A 13,750-nucleotide genomic window follows, 5' to 3' on the forward strand; every position below is an offset into this window, starting at 1 on the left:
TTTTTGACCACCTCCTCCTTCGTCACACGGCGTCACAAAAAGTCAGACCCCGCCCTCAAATATGACGTCACAAAGCTCTGCCCCCCCCAAAGAAAATAAAACACGCTTCAAATCGCTTTAAACTATTGTCATTGTAGTGCGTATTTAATGTGGCGCTGCACTCTGATGTTGTAGGAGAAAACATGTAAAATATATATTTATGTAAAGTTGCGCCTCTTGATGTGACGTAACATTTCTCAAGACCCCCCCCCCTCGTCACACATCGTCACATATGTCTGACCCACCCCACCCAGGTGCGTGACGTCATTTATGGGCGGCATTTGTAACGAGGGGGGGGTTTGAGAAATGTGACGTCACATCAAAATGCGCATCTTTAAATATAGACAACACGTTCTACTTATATATTTTATTATTTTATTGTTTCCCTTCAACGTGTCTTTACCGAAAGAACCAAGAATATGAATCACTGCAGTCACGAAAGCTTTAAATCAAAATGTAGAGCACAGTCCAATATTGTGCAAAATTCCTAAAGGACCCTGTTACTCGTTCTGTGGAACGTTGATTTAATTGTTGCCGCTGTGATCGGGCAACTTCTTTCACACCGTACGTAGCCAACCGTGCTAATCGGAGGCGTGTGGGATGGCCATGGGGTGACATGAAAATACACAAACAAAAACGAAACAATCTGATACCCTAGGTAAAGTACAACCGAACCTGACTACATAATTGGTTTGATATTTGGAGTAAACAGCCCTGCACCCCCAGTGTTGCGGAGTGTATCGTGCAGACACAGCAAGGCTATATCCTGTTGATGATTGCTTGTGTTGCAGTCGAAACGTCGTGAGAATTTTATTGTTACATATTTTTATTATGTTATTGTTTCCCTTCTACGTGGTGACTTTACCGAAAGAACCAAGAATAAGGCTATATCCGTCAAGCTGTGTGGTCCTCTATTATTATTTTTTACACCTGACAGGAGTAATTGTAAGAAAGCTTGTACGACCGTAACATTATTAAACTTTTAACTGTTGGAGTTGTTTTCTTTTCCAGTCATGTTACACACTGCATGTCATGCAAACAGGTTCAGTGGAACTTTGTTTGTAGTTTATTGGACATCTGTGAAAAAAAATTACTTTGTAGCTGTTCGGATTCCTCCAGTATAAAATACATGATCTGATTCTGAAATACTGTAATTTATCCCATGTGATGGACTGGGCTTTTGCAGTGCGTTAGTTACTGTGGCCTTGAAAGTAACGTACAACATTCATTCGGCATCAATACAGGTACACTTTACATGTACACTGTTGTTTGTAACGACAACCACGTGACACCGCTTAACAGCACCGCCCTTGTAAATACTGGAGTCACGAGTTCGGGTTATCTTACATGATTGTCGTGTTATACTGCATTCGGTGATGGTGTCACTTTAGAAAAACACACACACACACTTGAGAAAGGCAAGGAGAAGAAACGATCTTGATCATCCGTCTTAACTATGGTTCAAGAACAGGAGAGATGAAGAGGGGGAAAGATGCAGCTGGGTTTGAGGAATCTTGCGCTATTTATCTGCGCTTGGGCAGATAATTTAGCAAGGCTGGAGTACATCACCGCTATCTATGGTCACAGACTGAGATGTATATGCACGGCGCGTGCATATGACCTATGACCAAATCGCCTTTAAAAGCACCCGATCTCAGATCTTAAAAGCCAACGCGACTTTGAGGCTGCTTCGCTCTTGTGTGGGTGGCCACCAGGGCCTGCACAGGGATTGTGTCGGCATGGTGCTGTGTAGAGACCAGGAGAGAGATGGCAGTGTTGATTGTCACCCCTCATAAGCGTGGATTTGTTTATTTACTGGCACTCCGGTTACCTCCCATAAATGAATGAAATTAACCAAGCAACGCATTGCAGGGCCATCATAAAATAGTGGCTCGAGACTCAATGAGACTCTCCTGGGTAAATAATGGGCATTACAGTACGTATTATATATTCCTTGAATTAGTCTGTACTCGTTCTCTGTAATGTTGACGTGTTTGCTTTGGGGTTACTGTGGTTACTTACATACCACGCATCACCCTAAAATAGCCCGGAAATTAGCTAAACGAGACCATCCGCATAACAAAATAACTTGAACACAGAAACTGACATACAGTGCGTGCCATTATTTTGACATTTCTTTGAAAATTTTTCAGTCCAGTGTACAGCACAATAGAGCAAAAACTCCCGGCAAAATAGGGTCCAACGCTGCCATTTTCCTACTAATACACAGCACTGCACTTAGAACCAAACAGCGCTTCGTCATCTACCCAAACTCATGGTCAAATGGAGGACACAGTATCAGGGGCGAGCCATGGGACGCTTGAATAACCATGAAAAAAAAGAGGGTGACCTGACACTCTGTTAATCAACTGATGTTAGAGGTTCACTGAGTCGGCGTAAACGTATTAACTCTGCTAGTGGGGAAGTGGAGTGTCGCAGCGCAGAGGAAAGGGGAATTATTTCCGGTGGTCGCTGCAAGCAATTTTCCAGCAATACCAAGTCATGCTTTCGCGACCAATATTATCCATGACACAAGTTTTTTGGGGTTAGATCGAGTAAATATTCACGTGTTGTTAAAGCCGCCGCCACTACCACCAGACACAGCCAATTTAGTAAGGGTTGTCACGTGAACAAAACATGCCAAGCCGTTACTAATTCAGCACACCGGTGTGTTGGAGAGTAAACGCTGTCTTGTTAACGTCACAACCCTTACTAATTGGCTGTCTGGTTGGTGGCGGGTTTAACGACATTTATATGTATGCGATAAGCCCAAAAAAACACCTCGATTATGGAAGTTATGCTTTGCCTTTCCTAGTTTCCTCTTTACGGAAGCACATTTTGAATTCTGTACTCTTCCACGCTCTTTAATACGCTGATGACAGTCACTCAGCTAATGTACCAAATAAAAGGCGCTAGAAATATCGCCATCAATGCTGTCGCTTCGGGGGGGGGGGGGGGTAAGCCGTGTCCCCACTGACTTTAATGTGAAATGATTGCCACTGCTCTTGAGAATGATGAGAAATAACTACCATAATGGTCATGATAATGATCATGGCTATAGATGGCGTGTCATTTTAGTGACGGGAGAAGTATTTAAAATGGAACGAATCGTGCGCAGTTCTGGCTTACCTGCCTCTGATTTGTATGGGTTCCCCTCACCCCACTCTCCACTGCCAACGCGGTTATGAATTAAAAGTCTGAAACTACTAATATAAGACAAAAAAACACGCAAAGGTCTAATGATGTAAATGCTTACCCCGAGCCCTCATTACTTTGATAGTGGCATTGTCTTTGAGCTGTACGCCTTTTGGCGTCCTCTGGTCTAGCACCAATTGAGACGAGGCTCAAAAGAAAGCTGTCTCTGGTGTGAACCAATCAGTTTCAAGGACAATGCATGTATTATCAGAGCGTGTTTTTGTTTGCATTTTGACCACAAGCATTGTGGTTGATGCAGACATGATTCCTTGTAAAAAGGTTCCAGTTTTGTTGCCAGAAAAAAAAGGGGAAAAACCCTATTCCTAACACATGAGCCTGTTGGATACAATCTGAATGTATGAACCAACATTACTAGTAAAACACAAAAATCTAAATATAACCAAGGTCACTGCAGCCACTCTTAATAAAGGGCATTAGTTCTGCTTGCTTAGCTCTGAGGATAAAAAAAAGTAAAATGCTGTATACGACTGTTTTTAAAACTTGCAGGAGGGAAACAATTAGTTCCGGTTGTGGTCCACATGTCACCGAATGTTACTGCTGGCAGCCTCAACTACAGGCACGTGCAGGCACACAGTGGGTCAGGCGTACGATGGAGGGGATTTTCAACTAATTCGACTGTATTATTGTTATAAGCAGCAACGGTATCGTGGAAACCAATCAAGGTGCTATCTAGCAATCAGCTACGTGTAATATTAACAAGTCTCTGAGGTGTGAAGCATATTTTTTAAAATTCACACAGAGTGGCATTTGTGTCAGTCATGGAGCCTTTGACCATACTTCGCCACGCTGGTCAGTACGGATTGAAGGGAGCACATTGCTTCCTGTTAAGTGCCTGGAAATATATATTTTGTAAGTATCTCCAGATGCCTTCTATGACTAAAAACTCATTTGATTAAAAAAAAACTATTTTAAAATATTAAATAAAACAACACTCCCCAAGATAATGTAAGCAATGCGAAATACCACAAAACAAAATACCGTATACATTTCTACACGCGCAAAGGACAAAGAGCGATAGAGCATCTGTGGTTGTTTTGAGACCACCTCCAAAAGACACACTTTGGTGTAGTGAAGTTATCAAGGGCATCTCAAATCACAATTGACGGCTTGCCTCTGGCTGTTGGACAGATGAAACACTCGGCACTCTCTGGCCAGCAGGTAAAAAGGTACCCGCCAGGATCAAAAGGGTTGCTTTGTGTTGGGCTCTTGAGACTGCCAAAGCTAGGACGTGACCGATGAAGGAACGTGGAGACCGTATTTAAACAGAGCCCTTCTTCAATCTTAACCCATGAGGCCAAGCCTGGAGCTGGCAATGCAAGAAACCAATCAGTCACCCTGGTCATCGGACATATTGGGTTGACTCGGGGTGAACATTTCTTGTGAATGATGGCCACAATAATAGTTATATATCCAGGAAGACTCACCAAGTCTAAAGTCTTTTTTTAGACGAGTCCTACAGAATGTTTGACCATTTTCATTAATTTAGGAGGTTTTTTTACATTCAGGAGGAACTCAGTATAGTACCTTTTTAAAAAAAAAACACACATCTGGGGATAATACTCAAGCACCATGCAGATGAATATGAAAATGAATTTTCTGTACTGCTAACTCCTCACTAACTTGCATCTCTGATGGCGTTGGAGCTTCTCAAATCGGTGTGAACCACCACACGGCACCTCCGATTATCACAGTTGGCTACGTACGGTGCGAAAGAAGTTCAACACACAACACACACACACGTGTGCCCATGTCCACGGCAAGAGAGATGTCTCCACTGAAATACAACATGAGGTTGGCAAATACAAAAAGTGTGAATCATATTTAAATTTATTATTTTTAACTGTTACAGAATAATGAGGTAAACATTACACGAAGCAACATACATTTAATTTGCAAATATTTAAGACTAAAACAGTAACACCTCCAAAAGTCAGCCTAAGGTAAAGTTCATGCTGCATATTTATAGAGAACACACCCCACACTTTTATATTTTAAAAGGCACATTTAGCTACAATAACTTTTCAAATGGCATGATACTTTGGACCAATTATTTTTAATTTGTAAATGAATATCTACGTCTAAAAATGTACAATACACACATAAAAAAATCAATTTGCATAACTTAACATTTAAATATCATACTTGTCCAGAACTAGTAATTTGTACATGAACCAACGAGCTGTGAAAGTTGGCAGTTTTAAACACTTTAGCTGTACTTGTTAAATGAATACATAACACGTAATAAGGTTATTAGCACATTAACTTTTTTAGCACATCCACCAGTTTATAATTCAAACCTTAGATATAACAGCAACACAAATATGGCATCACGAAGCAAGTTTGCTTCATAAATTGTTTATTTTGGCACTTTATTGTAGCAATATTAAGTTTATCTAAAACTTAATACTGGTAGGAACCTCCTGGTTACACCACCAGCCCACAGGGTATTATTGTGTCCGTCGTGCATCCAAAAATGGGAGGGGTGGGGCTGGGTGGAGAGGGGAGGGTGGGGAGGGGCTGGGTGGGGAGGGAGGGGCTTGGTGGGGAGGGGAGGGGCTGAGTGGGGAGGGTCGAGCTGGGTGGGGAGGGTGGGGCTGGGTGGGGGGTGGGAGGGGTGGGGCTGGGTGGGGTGGGGCTGGGTGGGGCTGGGTGGGGAGGGGCTGGTCACCCCGTGGTGCCCTTATAAAACTCAACGTTTAACCTACTCACGCCGGCTTCTGCCCGCCCTCACAGTCGGGCATATTTGCGGAATACACCACGTGGTGCCGCCGTTGACCCTGGCCATTGGCCGAGCAACCCAACGTTCTTACCAGCTCCTTCTGCAGGAATGTGTTATTTTTGCGTAGCAATGGGTGTGAAAATAGAAATGAATAAGCAAATAAAAAAATGTTAGGGGTCAATTAATTGGGGGGGGGGGGGGGGGGTCACAAAACATCTGGAGCACCCTGTACAAGAAGGTGATGACAAATACTAAGGTTTTACAAATTACAACAACCTACAGTACTTTGGTCAAGAGAGATACGGTAGTTGTAACATCACTACAGCATTCCGTACTCGCATTCACACTGACCCACAGACACACCTTGTTATTTCTGTGCGATTGATGGGATGCGATCTGGTTCAGCTCGATTGCTGCCCATCGATCACAAGCAATCGTTCGAGGTGAAATACTTGTGCAACCGGGTGCAATGCAGTCACGTAAAAAAAAAGACTGCTGTGGAAAGGACGATGGGAGAGTCAGCAAAACGGGGAGAGAGGTGGGTAAAAATTGGAGACCATCAAGCAAGAAGGTGTGATTATGTGCGCTGCTGCAGCCACGATTGATTACTCAGCACGAAAGAGTCCGCTGCAGTCATGGCCCCAAAACTGAAATATCTGGGCCGTGAACCATGACGGGTTTGGAGCCTACTACACACAGTGACGGAGGCGCAGGTGCACAGGCAAACCAATAAAATGTTTAGCGGTCCCAAACAGCTCAAGGTGCCCTGGATTCATCAAATATCAGCTCATATCCCAACAAACGTATCACGTTAATGAACATAAAATCCCAAATAATCGATCTCACTTCTATCATGTCTGTACGCTACTCTTACATCTCTGCAGTATATTTGTGTACATCTCTAGGCTATATTTGTGTACATCTCTAGGGTATATCACTTCTAGGATTTTGCAAATTGAAAGGGGAGTTCCCAAAAACAATTTATACTCAGGGCCCCCTCTGGGTCACCAGCAACAGCCCTGCTTACAGTGGCCTGAGGGTGGAACTCCATTTGGTATGATGATGAAGACAACTACCGCCTATATTTATCTCGACCACCTGATTTTATATTCATGTGGTTTCTCGATTCTAACTTGCTCGCTGATTTAATGAATGTGTCATTTGCTATCGAGTGTGCATGCAAAACTGGCAGCCCTGCTGCACCGGGTGCGATGATAGCGCGGTGAAATAGCGGCGTGCGTGCGCGTCCATCAATAGCCATACAATCGAAAATTCTTGATACGATCGCATCAATCTCACCGACACGACAGTGTATCTCGAGGCCTTTACCAACACCGGGAATGGGCATCTCACACAAGACGTTGGAGATCAGACTGTTGGTCAGCATTGGAAAAACAAAGCTTTTGAAAATTTTCTTTTTGCCATAAAACGTGATATATTAAAAAAAAATGTAAGCATGCAATGATGCATCAAATCATCAGCCGCAGTTTGATAGATTGCTAAGCTCATGACACATTTCTTGAATTGTGTTTGAAATTGTTATATTTATCTTATGAGCAATGTGTAAATTATATGCTAATTGTACATTTATCCAAACGGAAAAAAAACACACAATTGTGCAAATCATTATATGCCTACAACAGAGACAGCGATAAAGAAAATATCGCGTCAAGCTGAAAGCGCTAATTACACAAAATGGTAAATGGCTCGAAGTTTCAATGGGGGGACACCTGTGGTGCTGAATTGCAAAACAGCTGCTGTTCCCGCATCTGTAGGCACATGGCAAGGGTTCTATTTGACGTCCCCGATAATCCAATTAATTTTATAGCGTTCACAACAATGTAGTGTTGTTGCACCCTTGTCATGTGATGATGAAATTCATTTAATTTTAACACTTTTCATGCATCTTCTTGGTTCTTTCGGTAAAGTCACGTAGAATGGAAACAAAGTAATACAAATAAAACATGATAAAATAAAATAAAATTCTCACGACGTTTCGGCCACAACACAAGTAGCCTTCTTCAGGTGAAGGAACAGAACTGTCGGGACGACAGCTGAAGAAGGCTACTTGTGTTGTGGCCGAAACGTCGTGAGAATTTTATTTTATTATGTTTTATTTGTATTACTTTGTTTCCATTCTACGTGACTTTACCGAAATAACCAAGAAGATGAATCCCTGCAGTCACGAAAGCTTTAAATCGAAACTTTTCATGCAATTCTGAGCTTTCTTTAAGTATACATATTAAACTCTCTGATGAGCATCAATGAAGGGGCAGGGGTGGGTTTATAATAGTTTTTGGGGGGGGTTATATCACGTAAATATGAATGTGCTTTTAAACCCGCCACCATCAGACAAAGCCAATTAGTAAGGTTTGTTACGTAAAATAAATCTGCCAATTAGTTGCTAGTTCAGCAGATCGTTGTGTTGGAGAGTAAACCAACGATAATATACAATTTGAATACGACGTTTCGCTGGTGATTTACATGACAAACCTTACTAATTGGCGGGTTTAACGACACATTTATATTTATGCGCTTTAACCCAACAAAACCTTTATTATGGATATTGGTCATGAAAGCCTATCGTATTAAACAGGGCTGGGTTTGTAGTACCGTATCCACATCCCAGCAAGTCGAGTGGCAGGCAGCAGCATCAGGTGAAGAGCATTACTCCTCAAGCGTGTACAGAGAATAAAGGACGTCACTGTGCATGTTTTTTTGGTTGCGCCGTACCGCGTATGATGTCTGAACTTTCACCCCTCATGCTGGGAGATTTTTCAAATTCATTTCCTAAAGAAGGCTCCAGCGCGTGGATCGGAACGTCAAACATCGTGCTGAACAACATGCGTTTCGATCAGAAAACACATTGTGTCGTGCAGTCGAGACAGCAGTTGCTTTTAATGTTGACATTTTGCCAAATAACAAATAATCACTGCCACAGCGATTATTCAAAATCTGCTATGTATTGCCAAAAAAATTTAAGAACATTTCATGTATAATGTATAATTGTACATTACATATAAAATTATTTAAACAGGAAATGTCTCCAATTACAGATTTATTTTTACAGCCCAATGGGCGTTTGCGCATTTGCCGCTCATTGCCGAGGTTCGTGGATCAAGCCCAGTGGCTGCCCTGGTTAATACTAGGCGCATATTAACAACAAAAAACGCGTCGTCTGCTTCAGTGGAAATTAAAGATTTCACAACATAATTCGAAAAAGAGTTGGCCCTGTGTGCCGGCATCACTGTTTTCAAATTTGCCAAATCACTCAATTGGCTCAAAAACACAAAGCAACAATCACTTCTCTTGGCCGGCTGTTGCATCCACCTTGGTTCTCACAGGGACAGCTGCCAGCGGTGGGGGGGGGGGGGGGGGGGGGGGGGGTCCCCCTGCTGTGGGGTGCACCTCGAGATGTACCGCACAGAAGGCGCGGCACAAACGCATTCAGTGAAGCTGATCTCATATAAAGCATCATTACAATAACGGGACGACGTAGCAGAGGAGCAGCCGGCGGTGCCCAAGCCGTAGGCGCTAGGCGCGTGTCTCCGAACCGCCGTCGCCGCGGGCGCCGGCTGCGCCGGCCGCTGAGCGGAAGCTCCTGGCGAGGACCGGCGTCGAGGGAAAGGAGGAGCGAGGTTTCTGCACCACGGCGGAGCCTCCCCTGCCGGTGGACAGCTCACCGGCGGCTTTCCCCTCTACGCTGTGGCGGATGCCGTAGCTGAAGTAGATAAGGAACCCTGCGTCGCAGTTTTTGGTCGAACAAAAATATATGAGGGGCGTCGCAATCTCACACCAACGGCGAAGGTAAGGACGGGAGAAGCAAATTCGATTGTTAAAGTTGCCACGCGAGCGTCGCACCACGTGCGAGGCGCGATGGATTGGGAGGACCGAATCTGTGGTCACAATCACGCATTCTGCTGTCCATAAACCGCGCTGTTGTTGCGCATCATTACTTTTACAATTGTACGTATGTACGTTGAACTTCTTTCGCGCCGCACGTAGCCAACCGTGCTAATCGGAGAGCAATCACATTTCGATTTAAAGCTTTCGTGACTGCAAGGATTCATCTTCTTTGGTTCATTCGGTAAAGTCACGTAGAATGAGAATAAAGTAATAAAATAAAATAAGACAATAAAATTCTCACGACGTTTCGGCCACAACACAAGTGGCCAAAACGTCGTGAGAATTTTATTGTCTTATTTTATTTTATTATTTTATTCTCATTCTACGTGACTTTACCGAAAGAACCAAAGAAGAGCAATCAGATTACTACGATAATCATGAGGGCATAACACAATGCTAAAGAGGCATGCCAACAATGCATGGAATCATAATTTTGGTGGGGGGGGGGGGGGGGAAACACGTGATAATCCACACGTAAGATGCGCTTGGTTCATTGGAACAGCTTCCTGTCAAGTGGCAGCAAAATAAATTTGCTCATTTGCTTTTGTCATTCACTTAATTTAGCTACCGTTCGGGAAAAAGCCTATTTCCTGGACAATTACCTCTTGACGGATACCAAGGTTTCTTCCTCGCAGTGAGTAACCGAGGCGTGCAGCACTTCTGTCCACCATACCCCACACCCTCACATGGAAATCGACTCATGTTGCTGCAAGCAGTTACCTTAATTGTGTTAGAAACACCACAACACCTCTCTTACGCAGCCTCCCTCATTTCATGTAAATTGATGAACGCGCGTGTACATGATTAGATGTATTAAACCACACCTCGTGTTATCATCAAGTCAGCCCTTTTAATTACAAGAAATTAATGTAATGTTGAACTTCTTTTGCACGGCACGTAGCCAACCGCGCTAATCAGAGGTGCTGGGGCAGGACAATAAACTAAGCACAAAAAGCAGCTCTGAAGAGATGAGTTTTCAATCTAGACGGTGGTTTAAAAGTGCGTAGCGCCAGTGGCTTTCCTCGTATTGGAAGCGCATTCCAGACGCATCTGAAAGCGCACGATGCAGCGACCGTCTGTGAGGACGATCGGAGTTCGCGTGGTGGTTTACGCTCCTTGACGAGATCGGCGAGGTGTCGTGGTTCAATTGTCGCAAGGACTTTGTGCGTAATGAGTGCGACCCTATCATGTACTTGGTCAGCAACCGGAATGAATACTTATCTTTATCGACGGTCAACGTCGTCGCTAGAGAGCGCGACGGCCGGTGATCTGGGCAGAGGACTCGTGGGAGAGATTTCGTCCACCCCAAGAGATGGAGCGATGAAATCCCACGCAGGCCCTCGATGAATTTGCTCCATCGCAGGACCGTGAAACATGGTGGAGGCTTGGGAAAGCCTTCATGCAACGGTGGCATGATCATGGCTCAATGTTGAATCAGTTTTCATTCGCATTGGGTCATAAAACGAAATATTCCTAAAGCCTAGTCAGGAGCGCCACCTACAGGCGGCGAGCAGTATCCGCAGTGCAGCAAGCTGGAGCTGGAGCTATCCCACGTGTTTCTGGGTTGTACCGCGTGTTCGGGACGATGGCTAACGACTTGCACAATGCCTTCGGTGCTTTTTCAGGAGCATTTCACGTCCTGAAGAAGCTCTGCATTCAGTCCCTAAAGAAGCTGCATATGGAGCGAAACGTCGGACGTCGCGCTGAACAACACGCGGTACGAACCTAAAACAAATCGGAGAGCTGTGGAGCACATCCGCGAAAACCTGCACATTGGTAGCACAGCAAAAGCACCCCACGTTGCGTACCTATGAGCATCCACACGGAGAATCGAACCCAGGTGCCGCCACTCAGCTGCAGCATGAGGTAGATGTTGACAAAGACGCTCAGCACAGGCAGGACTGGCAGGCAGGGCACCTGTCATCAAGCAGGGGGCAGAGCATGGCAGGTCGGTTTGAGTGTGACCTCTTTCTGTACAGCATTTAACCCCGCTAGAGATCAATCACTACGGTCATGACGGTATAATACAATGCTTGTAAAAATGCATCGAATCGTAATTTTAAATCAATAACTAAGCTCATGATACGTGGATTGACTGCTGTGTGTGAGAATTCTATACGTTATATGCAAATGCCACACGCACTTTTCATTTAGGCCAAAGCGGCCAAACGTGTGCGTGAGCGAGGCAGAAAAAAATGACGCGTACAAATGAGGATGGGCAATAAATGAGATGGAAAATAATTTATTCCTGATGGTTACTGATGGTAACTCGGTTAATTACAGAGCGGGTTTGATTACTGCTATAAGACGGAGCAAATTTTGAGTATTTTCCCTGGGCACCGAAGGGAATTATAAATCTAATGCAGAATAAATTATCAAAAAGTGTTTACGACCGTACAGTGTTATAGCGGTCATGCTCACAGTATGTTCATGTAATGTTAGAAGTAAGACGTAGAATCGTGACAATTCATTAAACTGCTGAAGGGCCAATTGTTACAACAACAATATTGCGACTGCCGGCTTCCTGGAGATGATGGGCAGCCCAAGCTCTCCACTACATATTAGGGCACTCAAGGCAATCTTGCAAGGGGGCAGTCAAAATGTGTTAAGCACAGGAAATTATATTCCGTCAGCATCATTTATCAACCCAACCATCTTTTGCCAAGTTTTATTCCACAGATTGAATCACTTACTGGCAATTACTATGGGCAATTCTTTTTTTTATATTCACAATGAAGGCAATTAGAGTACCCATCACGGTGTTATTTTTGAAGGTGGTTGTGTGGCTCGGGATCCTGGCGCTAAATGTGTCGCGTAAGTGTTACATCACGGGGAATGAGCCGCGGCAATTTGTTCTGTTTGTGTGAAGTGTGAGTGAAATGTATAGCCGAGATTAAAAAAAAATTGTAATTGTTTTTACACATTCCATCACGGTGGGGTTTTTAATTTTTGTGAAATACTTTCGTCTGTTGCGTCCTTTCCACGCAATATTTTCTGCAATTACTCTCTTGCACTGTGCATTCCTTGTGAACTCGGCTATCTCTTTTGAAACAGATATTTGTTTCCATGGGTTCTCGCATTGTTTGCCTGCTGTGATGCACGTATCTATGCCAAATTAGCAAATACGCATTTGCGAACATTTCTTCATTACCCAAGTAGTCTTCAAAATTAACAAATGTGTTGAATTATTAAGCCACGTGGGAGCACGTAAAGGCATCTCAATATGGGGGCCCCCAGCCCCACTTTCCCCTCGATAGCTCTGCACTTGGGCCCATGAGCCCCAACGCAGTCCCACCACTTTCATTTATATTTACCAGGTAAGCCCTACTGAGCTATATGGCTCTTTTTCAGAAGCAACCTGATCATAAATGATAGCTCAACGAAGTGGCTTATCATCATGTGGACATTTGTCACAGCAGCCAAATACTCTAAACGCATGTTGATTCTAAATGTGGAGGGGAAAATCCGGAGGATCCGGAGAAAAATCCACACGACCAAGGGGAAAGAGAGCAGCCATCAGGATCGAGACTTCCTGCATACTAGGCGAGGGAGTTCACATCTCACCACCGTCGGCGCCCCACCACTTCCACATATGATCACGCCATCGCTGCTGCGATGCAGTGCTCTGCGTTAATCACGCGTTACTCGTGGAGAATTTAACAAAAAAATACATTCTGGCTCACGACGTGACATTGAAAGCACGATTACAATAAAATTAGGGGGGGGGGGGGCAGTGGGCGGGACAAGTTTGGTTTGCACGTTATCTTTCGTGACCAATATTATCCATTATAGAGGTCTTTGGGTCACGTTGTGCAAATATAAATGTGTCGTTAAACCCGCCACCATCCGACACAGCCAATTAGTGAGGGT

General features: G+C 44.1%; 1 protein-coding gene across 1 annotated transcript in view; it reads right to left on the bottom strand.

Moving 5' to 3' along the window:
* Positions 1 to 7,286: 7,286 nt before the first annotated feature.
* The window catches only part of LOC116942962 (high affinity cationic amino acid transporter 1-like), a 32,420-nt gene continuing 25,956 nt past the window's right edge, over positions 7,287 to 13,750 (bottom strand). Inside the window, exons 12-13 of the mRNA XM_032955486.2 lie at positions 11,689 to 11,797; positions 7,287 to 9,714 (exon numbers count right to left, since the gene is read on the bottom strand). Of these exons, the coding sequence (XP_032811377.2) occupies positions 9,509 to 9,714; positions 11,689 to 11,797 (315 nt within the window). The 3' untranslated portion in view covers positions 7,287 to 9,508. The remainder of the gene's footprint in view (positions 9,715 to 11,688; positions 11,798 to 13,750) is intronic.

The sequence above is a fragment of the Petromyzon marinus genome, chromosome 16 (genome assembly GCF_048934315.1).
Source record: "Petromyzon marinus isolate PM22_M1 ecotype Great Lakes invasive population chromosome 16, UKy_Petmar_22M1.pri1.0, whole genome shotgun sequence".
NCBI classification, from domain to species: Eukaryota; Metazoa; Chordata; class Hyperoartia; order Petromyzontiformes; family Petromyzontidae; genus Petromyzon; species Petromyzon marinus.